At 53.0% G+C, this 12,241-nt stretch overlaps 1 protein-coding gene across 1 annotated transcript; it reads left to right on the top strand.

Moving 5' to 3' along the window:
* Positions 1 to 5,791: 5,791 nt before the first annotated feature.
* Nppa (natriuretic peptide A) lies at positions 5,792 to 7,051 on the top strand. Its single transcript, XM_013031865.1, has 3 exons — positions 5,792 to 5,914; positions 6,043 to 6,369; positions 7,040 to 7,051. The coding sequence occupies exons 1-3, from the start codon at positions 5,792 to 5,794 to the stop codon at positions 7,049 to 7,051; spliced, it is 462 nt and encodes a 153-aa protein (XP_012887319.1).
* The last annotated feature ends 5,190 nt before the right edge of the window (positions 7,052 to 12,241 follow it).

The following is a 12,241-nucleotide window of genomic DNA, read 5'->3' as shown; positions in this document are numbered from 1 at the left end:
GCACGAGACCTTGAGTTCAAGTCCCAGTACCGGCACAAAAATAAAAGAAAATGGAAAGCCAGCAAGAGGAAGCATCTTGCCAGACAGGTGGTGGCAGCCACACCATGCTGGAAGTGGAGTGAGCGCAGAGCCCCGCAATGCCTCACCTCCGACTCTCGCTGCACTCAGCCTGTATTTCTTTGAGTGAGAGAGAATCATGTGTGATAGGTCTCATTCTGATCCAGTAGGCGCCAGAGATTGTGGATAGCCAATCAGATTAATTTATATACACGCACACATATGAATGTGTGCGTATTGTTCCAGGCAGCCCTTCTTACCTATTTTTCAAATAACGTCTTGTGTGTGTGCATGCCAGGGCCAGCCTGGCCTGTGATCTGCCTATTACGCTTTCCTCTTTGCCAGGAGGACAGGTGAACCTCATCCCATCCAGCTGTTGATGGAAGAGTGGTGGGGTTGTATTTGTACCCTCCTGGCCTTAAACCCCGATCCTCTCCATCTCCATCTCTGCCTCCTGAATATTTAGGATTGCAGACATGAGCTGCCACGTCTGGAAAGATTTTTTTTTTAATGAGATTTTAGAAGCAGTTTATTTTCCAAGAGATTGTGAGTCATCTTTGTCTCATGTTTCTGACCTGGGAAGGCAATGTGTAGTTAGAACAGTTAATGAGGAAGAATGTAGAGGCTCAATTCCAACAGCTGTGATAGTCTTTATAACAAGTCTAATAAGAACCTCATCATAAACCAGGCGTCAGTGCTCAGGCCTGTAATCCTAGCTACCCAGGAGGCTAAGATCTGAAGATTGTGGTTCAAAGCTAACCAGGCAGGAAAGTTTGTGAGGCTCTTATCTCCCATTAACCACCAAAAAGTTGGAAGAAGAGCTGGCTCAAGCAGTAGAGTGCTAGCCTTGAGTGAAAAAGCTCCCAGGGACAGTGCTCAGGCCCTGAGTTCAAGCCTCAGTACTAGCACAAAGACAAAACAACAAATAAACCTCACTCCTCATATCCACATGGGGAAATCAAGGCACACGGAGGTGATGGAGTGTTAGTCAGGGTAGTGAGTGAGTGACAGAGCCAGGATTTGTTTGCCAAGTTGGAAAATTCAACTTACTTAGGGCTGGGAATGTGGCTTAGTGGAAGAGCGCTTGCCTACCAACCTTGGGTTCGATTCCTCAGTACCACATACACAGAAAAGGCCGGAAGTGGTGCTGTGGCTCAAGTGGTAGAGTGCTAGCCTTGAACAAAAGCGGCTCAGGCACAGTGCCCCAGGCCTTGAGTTCCAGCCCCAGGACTGGCACTAAATAAAGACTTGCTCAGTGATCTCATTCAGCTCAATATTTAAGGTTGATCTTGCTGCTCAAGCAATGAAGACAGAGAGAGCCCTCCCCTTCTCTAAACACAGCGAGAACTTCACAGTTCATGTGTGTGTGCACATACATGTGCACCAGTACTGGGACTTGAACTCAGGGCCTGGATGCTCTCCCTTAGCTTTTCCATTCAAGGCTGGAGCTCTAACACTTGAGGGATGCTTCTACATCTGGCTTTTTTTTTTTTTTTTGGCCAGTCATGGTGCCTGAACTCTGGGCCTGGGCACTGTCCCTCAGCTCTTCAGCTCAAGGCTAGTGCTCTATCACTTGAGCCACAGCACTACTTCCAGCTTTTTCTGTTTATGTGGTGCTGAGGAATCGAACCCAGGACCTCATGCATGCAAGGCAAGCACTCTACCACTGAGCCACCTTCCCAGCCCCTGGCTTTTTTTGCTAGTGAATCAGAGATTAGAGTCTCCTGGGCTTTCCTGCCGGGGTAGGCCTCAAGCCACAATCCTCAGATTTCAGCCTCCTGAGTAGCTACAATTACAGGGGTGAGTCACCAGTACTTGGCTTTTGGCACATTTCTGAAGCTAGACTCCCTGGCTGTTCTCGAACCCTGGCTCCTGCTCTCCTGCCCCAGCTCTCCTATCTTGGACATTGTCAGGCTTGTTGGCTCTCGCTTCAGTGCTCACTGGCCTGGTCCTGCAGCACTGTGAGCACTTTGTCTGGAGTCCACACACCTGTCCACAGGCAGGCCCTCCCCCAGCAGGCCAGAAGTGCCATGTGGGTGCCCCACATCACCCAGTACCTGGCCGGAGCAGGCAGGAAAGCCTCCGCTGCCTGGGGTGGCCGGTAGCCCTGGCTTTCCCCTTCTTGGGGTGCCCATGGCAGCCCCTCATTTCTCCTTGCCCTGTGTCCCTTTCTCCACTCACCCTGACATTTCTTGGGATGGTCTCCAAAAGAAACCCTTGCTCCTGAAGTTCCTGTCTCAGGCTCAAGAAAACCTAAACAAAGCCACTCCCAAGTGATTAAACCTTGATCAGCCTCCCGGCCCTGCCAGTGACTCAGGCCTCTGAGGCTCCCTGGGCTGGACCACACAAGCTGGTACCACGTCACCGCCCAACTCCCCCACCCCCCAACACTGGCTCCCATCCCTGCACTTCGGCTCCTGCAAGGCCTCTGGCCCAGAGGGTCACTTTTCCTTCCTGTGAGGTCCCCAGGGCGGGCAAGGGGGAAGGAACTACAGGTGGGAGGGAGAGGAGGTGAAGAAGGAAGGCTCACTGATCATCCTTGTGAATGGTGGCCGGTATGTGCCAGTTCCAGGGTTCGATCTCAGAGCCTCTCCCTTTTGCTTGATTTACTTGCTCACAACAGGTGCTCTATCACCTGAGCCAAACCTCTAGTTGGGCATTTGGCTAGTTCATTGGAGATAAGATGCTCTTAGATTTGTCTGACCCTGAAGGCCTCCAACTGCAATCCTCAGATCTCAACCTCCTGAGTTGCTAGGATTTATAGACATACGCTCCTGGTGCTGGGCTCAAGAAAATACTTTCTGAAGAATGAGTTTGCGCCATGTCTGGCCTGGAATCCAGTGGAGTCCAGAGACGCCTCACCCTGCCTCACTTCGGGCCTCCTAGCAGATCAGGCTGTCTGTCTGTCTGTCTGTATGTCAGATGTGGGCCTTGAACTCGAGGCCTGGGTGCAATCCCTGAGCTCTTTTGCTCAAGGCTAGCACTCTACCACCACTTTGACCTACAGCAACACTTAAAATTTTCTGGCAGTTAATTGGAGAGAAGAGACTCATGGACTTTCCTGCCTGGGCTGGCTTTGAACTGCAATCCTCAGATCTCAGCCTCCTGAGTAGCTAGGATGACAGGTGTGAGCCACTGGCACTCGGTTCAAAATTGGCTTTCATAAAAGAAAGTGGGGATGGATTCTGAAATGATCTTTCTGGAACACCTTGGATACACCTTCTGCCTTCCTAGGGCCACCACCTATGGACTTGATGTGGGTCAGAACTGGGCAGTGCTGGCCTCCTCAGAGGCTGAGCCCCAGTGGAGACCACCTGCCCGCTGCCTTTCCGGAAGTCTTTGCATCAAAGGCCCGTCTCAAAGGCCACCTCCGGGAGACAGCCTGTGTGACGCACGCGCGCTGCGAGGAGCCCCGTCATCTCGGCTAATAATAACCCTGAAGCTGACAATTAGGCTGTGTGCACATCCCAGCGGCTCAGCAGCTAAGATGGCGTTTTGGTCTCATAGTTCCTATTAGAATTCATCACTTCAGATTTCAAGTTCCATTTGGCTAAGCTTATGAGGACTGGCTTTTGCTGTGTGTGTGTGTGTGTGACTGGCTTTTGCTGTGTGTGTGTGTGTGTGTGTGTGCACGCAAGCCAGGCCTGGGGCTTGCACTCAGGCTTGGGACTGTCATTGAACTTTAGGCACTCTACCACTTGGATGGCAGCTCCACTTTTGGCATTTTGGTGGTTAATTGGAGATAAGAACTTTCCTGCCTGGGCTGTTTTTGAACTGTGATTCTCAGAGCTCAGCCTCCTGATTAGCTAGCATTTCAGGAATGAGCCACCAGGGCCTGGCTTCCTTCTATCTTAGAATATCTCCACCCAGGACGGCTTTTCTGACAGCGCTTATTTCCTGTCTTGAACTCTGGGCTTGGGCTCTGTCCCTGCACTGTTCAGCTCAAGGCAAGCGCTCTACCGCTCAAGCCACAGTGCCACTTCCGGTTTTCTAGTGGTTTATTGGAGATAAGAGTCTCCCGGGCTGGCTTTGAACTGAGAACTTCAGATCTCAGCTTCCTGAGTAGGTAGGATTACAGGCATGAGTCAGCAGTGCCCAGCTTGTTTCCTGTCTAGGGGCTATATGGCGAGGTTTCTCAATCTGGTCAACAGGGCCAAACCATCCGGAAACAGATCTAGGCAGGATTAGATGGTCATTCAACACACATCTCCTGAGCCTTCCCACCCTGGATTAACATAGGGCTGGGGTGGAAACAGGTTGTAGAGACTAGATGAAGACCCTTCCTTGAAGACAGAAAAGAAAGACAAATACATACAGACTTGTCCAGGGCGGAGAGCTACAGATAGAGGGTAGGAAACCAGCATCTAAGAGATGGGGTATAGGGTGTCTAAATGGGGGTGCACCCACAGGGCACAGAGGAAGTAGCATGTGTGAAGTGGGTTAAGAATATATGGCTGGGCCCTGGTGGCTCACCCCTGTCATATGAGCTACTCAGGAAGCTGAGATCTAAGGATCTTGGTTCAAAGCCAGCCCAGGCAGGAAAGTCCTTGAGACTCTTTAACTCCTATTAGCCATCAAAAAGCTGGAAATGAAGCTGTGGCTCAAGTGGGGGAGTGCTAGCCTTGAATAAAAAAGCCAAGTGAGAGTGTGAGGCCTTAAATTCAAAGCTCAAGCCCCAGGACTGGTGCACACACACACACACACACAGACACACAGACACAGACACAGACACACACCACACACTTGCATGGACATTAAAGTAAACTCTGCATACCACCTTTCCCCTCCCTGTCTCCCGCCTCTGTGAGATGCAGGACTGTTAAGATGCTTTCAACTCGGAGTCTGAGCTTTTTGAAGCAGCCAGGCCAAGAGATGATGATGGCTGCTGTGGCCTAGCCCATCTTCTCCACACTGTGGGGGGTGTAGAAGGGCGGGGGGGGGGGGGGGCGGGGGGGGAGGCCAGAGCACTGGAGGAAGAGGAAGAGGTTTTGCAAAGAACTTTCCTTGGCGTTTATATTTGGGAGCTGAATTCCTGGGCTCTTCACCAGTGGCTGACTTCGTGCTCTCCAACACGCCTGCCTTTCATCTGACCTGGGGTGAGCACAGGATGGGCAGGAGTTGAGGGCGTCTGTCTGGGGCCCGAGATCCTCCCACGAAGCTGATGAATCAGGTGTGAAGCCAGCTGGAGCATCCGCGCTCCCCTCACAGGCTGCCTGCCATTTCCTCCGCTTCCCCCGCCCTTATTTGGAACCCCTGACAGCTGAGCCACAAGCAGGCGGGCGTGGCTGGGCGCCGGCCAGCTTCAGTCACCCTCTGCTTCCCCGCGTGGGTCCCGCGTTGCCAAGGAGAAAGAATCCCGAGGGCCCAGTGGGGCTGATAATCAAGGACTCTTTTTTGCTCCGCTCACACCTTTGAAGTGGGGGCCTCTTGAGAGAAATCAGCAAGAATGTGGCTCTTGCCCGAGGGTCCAGGGGGGCTGCTCAAAGCCGTGGTGCTCTGCTGGGCTGATAACTTTAAAAGGACATCTCCGGGCTCTCACTTGGCGGGCTTTATCGCTGCAAGTGACAGAATGGGGAGGGTTCGAGCACTCCCAGCGCTCTTGGAGAGCTGGGGGGCTATAAAAACGGAGGCGCTGGGCAGCTGGGGACAGTGAGGGACAAAGACAGAGCGAGAACAAGCAAAGAGAAGCGAGAAGAGGCAGCCAGCGCCAGACAGCTCCCTGATCGAGGCCAGCATGGGCTCCTTCTCCACCATCACCGTGAGCCTCCTCCTCTTCCTGGCCCTTCAGCTTCCAGACCAAACAGGCGCCAACCCCGTGTACAATACCGTGTCCAGTGCAGATCTGATGGACTTCAAGGTAGGGCCAGAAAGCGGGGGATACCCAGATAGGAAGCGGGAGGCTTTCTGGTACTGGGCCTCCTCCTCTCCATCTTCTCTGGATCAGTGAGGTCTCTCCCTTTCCCTGTTTTTTTTTTTTTTTAAAAGAATCTGCTGGACCAGTTGGAGGAGAAGATGCCGTTGGAAGAGGAGGCTGTGCCCCCACAAGGCCTGAGCGAGCAGAACGAAGAAGTGGGGGCGGCTCTCAGCTCTCTCCCTGAGGTCCCTCCCTGGACTGGGGAGGCTGGCCCAGTGCAGAGAGATGGGGGTGCCGTGGGGCGGAGCCTCTGGGACTCCTCCGAGCGCTCTGCCCTCCTGAAGAGCAAGCTGAGGGCATTGCTGGCTGCCCCTCGGAGCCTGCGGAGGTCCAGCTGCTTCGGAGGCCGGATGGACAGGATCGGAGCCCAGAGCGGGCTGGGCTGCAACAGTTTCCGGGTAAGTGGAGGTGGGGGGCTGGAGGGAAGGGAAGAGAACCCACACAGGAGGAGGAAAATTATGGGTTTGGGGAGAATCTGACTTTGCAGGGGTGGAGGGGCATAGTCTCAGGAAATGGATCAGCATAGAAGCTAGTTCCTTCTGAGATTTCTGCCCCAGCTTGATGCTGTCCCCAAAATCTGAGGATAATTCCACCATCTTCAGCTCTAGCCTGATGAGAATTGTTAAAAAGAAGGAAGGAAGGAAGGAGAGAGAGAGGGAGGGAGGGAGGGAGGGAGGGAAGGAGGGAAGGAGAGAGAAAGGGAAGGAAGGAAGGAAAGAAGGAAGCAGCCAGGCTCTGGTAGCTCACACCTGTAATCCTAGCTATTCAGGAGACTGAGATTTAAGAATCAAGGTTCAAAGCCAGCCCGAGCAAGGAAAGTCCCTGAGACTCTTATCTCCCAATTAATCTTTCAAGATCCTGAAAGGTGGAAATGAAATGCACAAAGACTGCCCTTATTAGCACTAAGGAGTAACTCTTCTCTATTTAGGAAACTCAGAGGCCCGTGGGCTGAGATTGAGGCTGGGGGAAGAAGCTGGCTGGGTCAAGTTTGAGTTTAGTGCAGTCCAAGGGAGCTCACCTCTTCAACAGGACAAGGTCACCAAGACAAGTATGATTTTCTCTTTGTAGTATCGAAGATAACAGCCAGCGAGACAAAAGGCGGCCAGGCTGGGGCGGGCTGGGAGATCTGCAGCCCTGGCACCCCTCACAGCTGGGTCTCAGCTCTGTATGAACCTGCACGAAGCTGCAGAATCCTGTCAATGCTGCCATTCTATGCTAAATATGGAGAGAGTGGTGTAATCATGGCTTTCCACCCCTATCTCCCACCCCATGCATTAAGGTAGCTCCTTCACCTGTTACTGAAAACTTTTGCCAAGTGAATTAAACTTCAGCACCATGGACAGAAGCCAAAGGCCTGATGTGGTGTGATTTCTTTCCTACCCAGGGGGAAGAGTCAAAGTCATGTATTCGTTGTCAGAGAAAATGATTCTAGTTTCCCTTTCCAACTCTCCTTTCCTTATTTCCTTGAGCTAAGGTTTGCTATTTAGCCTAGCCTAGCCTAGAACTCCTAACCCTCCTGCCTCAGCCTCCTGAACGCTGGCCACACCCATTTGGCCACACCCAAGTTTCTTTCTTCTTTTCCTCATTTCTTCCTCCCTTTCTTTTCTTGGTTGGGGCAAGGAAGGGTCTTAAACTCCAGTTCTCTACCTGCTCTGCCCTTCACCCAGCCTTAGCCACAGAGGCCCCTGGAGGGGAAAAAATAGAGCATTTTTCTCCAGACGCCAACATGTATGGTGGCCCTTCCTTATTGGAAGAAAAACTCACAGAACATGAGGGCTTCTCATCCTGGAAACAGCTATTAAATTAGATGACTTTGGGTTACAACTCCGGTGGGTGGAAGGGCATATGTCGGAAGCGAGGGTGCCCCCTGCATTCCCTCTGGAACCTCGGAGTCCGCTGCCACAGCTAGATAAGGACACCTGAGCTCAAACAAGGCTGCCGGACTTCAAAGCCGAGTGAGCAGAGAATGGCTTGCTGTGTTGAGAAGTTCCAGGTTCATGTTTGTGAAAACACAACCCCCAACGGGCAGCTATTCATTTATTTAGGGGTGCTGGGGACCAAACCACATCCATTGAGTCATGGTCTCTCCCTTTGCAGGGCCCTAGTGTGTAGCTTGTAGACTGGACTATATAGATTTCTCTTCTTGCTTCTGAAAAGGGTATGGTGCTAAGCCTCTGTGTGTGTGTGTGTCCATACTGGGGCTTGAACTCAGGGGCTAAACACTGCCCCTGAGCTTTTCTGCTAGCACTCTACCATTTGAACCACAGCTCCACTTCTGGCTTTTTGGTGGTTAATTGGAGATAAGCGTCTCAAGGACTTTCTCTTGGTTTCAAAACAAGATCCTCAAATCTCAGCTGATTACAAGCATGAGCCATCGGGCTGGTGTCCCCCTCCCTCCCCCTCCCCCTCCCCCTGCCCGTTATTCAGCCCTGGGGAGAACATTGGATTCTGAGCAGCAGTGATGGCAGGCCACGCCCCCTACAGGCAGACCACAACCCCAGTGCGCAGAGAGGATGGGGGAGGAGGAGCGCATCACACTGGCCAGCAAGCCAGGTCACATTTCTTTTTTTGTATGGGTCCTGGGGCTTGAACTCAGGGCCTGGGCACTGTCCCTGAGCTGCTTTTGCTCCAGGCTAGCACTCTACCACTTGAGCCATAGCACCACTTCCGGCTTTTTCTGTTTATGTGGTACTGAGGAATTGAACCCAGGGCTTCATGCATGCTAGGCAAGCACTCTACCACTAAGCCACAATCCCAGCCCCCCGAGTTTTTTGTTTGTTTGTTTGCTCAAAGTTGGAGCTCCACCACTTGAGCCACAGCTCCAATTCCAACTTTTTTTTTACTGGTTATTCAGAGAGAGAGGGAGGAGAGGGAAGAAGAAAAAGAAGAGAAGAGGAGGGGAGGGGAAAGAAAGGCCAACACCCCTTTCCACAATCTCTTGTTCTTGGCTCTGCGAAGCTGCCCCTAGTAGAAAGAGGGATTTTTGCAAGAAAGACAAATAGAGCAGTACTCACCTCCCAGGAGAAGCAGTGGCATCCTGAAGATTTTTAGCTCCACAAAGCTAAACCAATCTTAATGTTTTAATGGTTAATTTTTGTTTTAAAAGTTATTATTATTTTTTGGATAGGAACTTGTGTTTTTGACCACGGGTGACCTGAGTTGGAAATTCTTGTCCGTATCTCTCCCACATAGCTGAGATTAGAGACATGACCACCATTCACTTGTTGAGATGGAGTCTCACCAACTTTTTGCCCAAGCTTGCTTTAAACTTCACTTCTCTGGGCTGGGAAGGTGGGGTCCTGGGTTCGATTCCTCAGCACCACATAAGCAAGAAAAAAAAAAAAAGGCCAGAAGTGGTGCTGTGGCTCAAGTGGTAGAGCACTCGCCTTGAGCTGAAGAGCTGAGGGACAGCGCCCAGGCCCAGAGTTCAGGCCCCACGACCGGACACCCCCCCAAAAAAACCCAAAAAAACAAAAACCTTCACTTCTCCAAGATCCCTTCCAAGTACCCGACTGCAGGTGTAAAGCCACTTTCACCCAGGCCCCTAATTTTTTGTTGTTAATTGGGTTTGAACTTGGGGCCTGGGTACTATCTCTATGCTCTTTTGCTCAAGGCTAGAGCTCTACCACTTTGAGCCACAGTGGTACTTCCAGTTTTCTGGTGGTTAATTTGGAGATGAGAGTCTCAAAGACTTTCCTGACCGGGCTGGCTTCGAACTGCGATCCTCAGGTCTCAGCCTCCTGAGTAGCCACCAGCGCCCAGCTTCCTAAATTTGTTCTTATAAAGGCAACTGATGGATGCTGGTAAGCGGAGCTGGTGGCCGTAGGCCTGCTGGGCAGACAGGAGGGGCGAGGCCCCATGACACCCAGCACGGCAGGAGAGAACCCGGAGGCGGAGGCTAAGGAGATGGATGCAGACATTTTATTCCACATGATATGGCTACTAGGAGAACCTCCCAAGTTCAAATAAAAATAGAGCTTTACAAATTAAAAAACACCTACGATTTACACACACAACGGACATGGCTGACGTTACAGTTCAAACTAACAGTGCAAACAGAGAGAATCCGCGGCCAGGACGACAGCCGGGGCTGCAGGGCTGAGGGCCAACACTGTAGGTCAATACTGCCAGGCCCAGGAGGCCGCGCTGGCCTCCCCCAGAGCGTGGGCCTCCATGGAGGCTGCACCTGCGGGCCTCCTGGAGCTCTGTCCTCCTAGGGCGGCCGGTCCTGTGCTGCATCGGGCCCACCGCACAGGCAAGCGTCCTCCCCATTAGTGACATATGGTCACAAGCGGATGCCCCCAAAGCACAGAACTGCCTGGAACTGAGGACAGCAAGCCTCACCCCACCACCACCACCTGCACCCCAAGCTGCGATGGGTAGAGCACTGGGGGCCAACGGGTGCCAGTGGTCAGCATGGGGAGACAGAGCCAGCCGGCGTCTCCACACTTCCTGGAAGAGCGGAGGCGATGGAGCGATGGGATGGAGTCTGGCTTGGTTCTATTTCTGGGCTCAAGTGACATGGACACAGGACTGGGTAGGGAGTGACAGGAGGGGACACACCATCTCCTTGTGTGACCTCAGGGGATGGGTGGCCCTTGCGGGACCCAGGGGGCCAGAAGGGGTGAAGCCCCGTGGCAGGGGGTGCACTCCAACAGTTGGGTACTTCATTTTGGGGGTGGGCACTGGGGATTCAACTCAGGGCTTCCCATTCTTGGCTTTTTCACTTAAGGCTGGTGCTCTACCATTTGAGCTACACCTTCATTTTCCAGCTTTTTACTAGGTCACTTTTCTACCTGAGCTGGCTTTGAACCTTAATTCTCAGATCTCATGCTCTGAGGGGCTGGGATTACAGGAATAAGCCTCAGTGCTCGGCTGGGCCCTTATTTAAAAAAAAAAGAAGGACAATGTGGTCAAGTTTTGAACGTTGCCAGAAAAGCAAGAGCAGCGAGGCAAACGCACTGGCTAAGTTCCATTTTGTTGGAAGTACCATCTCAAACACACACCAGGCTACCATAGAGACCGGAAGTGGAAATATCAAAGTTGTTTTGGCCAAAACAAGCAAGTGGGGAGAACTGGAGGTGATGCTGCGGGGTCCTGAGGGCCCGGGGAGCTTCCTGGGCTGGGGGAGGGGGAGAGTGAGCATAAGACCCACCAGGCCCGGCCGGGACCAGTCTCTCCCAGGCTGCAAGGAGCCAGGCCCATGCACCCAGGCTCTCAGATTTCTATGGTTTGAAAAAAATGAAATGAGCCGGACGCTGGTGGCTCACACATGTAATCCTAGCTACACAGGAGGCTGAGATCTGAGGATCAAGGTTGAAAGCCAGCCCAGGCAGGAAATTCCCTGTGAGACTCTTATCTCTAATTAACCACCAGAAAGCTGGAAGTGGCACTGTGGCTCACGTGGTAGAGTGCTGGCCTCCAGAACAAAAGCTCAGGGACAGCACCCAGGCCCCGAATTCAAGCCCCAGGACCGACAACATACATGAAATTCAAACAAAAGCTACCGTGAGTCCCAGAGGGTGGCTGCCACAGGGGAGAGGATGGGACACGCTGACACATGTGTGGAAGGGGAGGAAGATGCGTGACAGCGCCCTTAACCAGACGCCACGCAGGGCCCACGAGCGGCCAGCAGCCTGAGCTGGGCTTGGCCTGTGCCAGGGCTCGGCACGCTGCACGCTCCTCAAGCTCCACACTGGCCCTCTAGGCTACTGACCAGAAGGGCGACCTTCCTCCCTCCCTTCCCTTCCCTCCCTCCCTCCAGTCCCATGGCCACCCACCCTGTCACATACCTTTGAGTGGCCTTGGCTCAGGACGGCCTGCTGCCCGTCTGTAAAAACGGCCCCTTCCCTGGCGCTCGGCAATTTGGTCTGGGGTGCCCAGCTCCAGTTAACTTGGGGAGCAGGGTCGAGGCTAAGCTGTGGCTGCCCTACCAGGGAGGAACTGGGAACTAAGAAAGCCCAGAAGTCACAGGAGTGAGAGGGTTGGGGAGACCACGGCTGTTTGCAAATGGTGAGGGGGAGTGGTGGTAGGAGTGGAATCTGGAGACTGAGGGTCAGATCTCCGTGCTCTGCGCTTCTGGCTGGTGGTGGCTCCAGGGACACTTGGGCCATGGGGAAGCCCGGGGCAAGGGGGTTGTGGGGGTGGGAAGAGGTGGATCACTGCCCTTCAGACGGATCAGAGAAGCTGCTAAGAGGCTGTGTGTGGCAGGCCTTGGGCTCAAGCCCCAGAACCACAGAGGAGGAGGAGGAGGAGGAGCAGGAGGAGGAG

The sequence above is a fragment of the Dipodomys ordii genome, unplaced genomic scaffold, assembly GCF_000151885.1.
Source record: "Dipodomys ordii isolate 6190 unplaced genomic scaffold, Dord_2.0 Scaffold6, whole genome shotgun sequence".
Taxonomy (NCBI): Eukaryota; Metazoa; Chordata; class Mammalia; order Rodentia; family Heteromyidae; genus Dipodomys; species Dipodomys ordii.
Note: the sequence above shows the minus strand (reverse complement) of the source record. Positions and strands in the feature narration are given on the sequence as shown.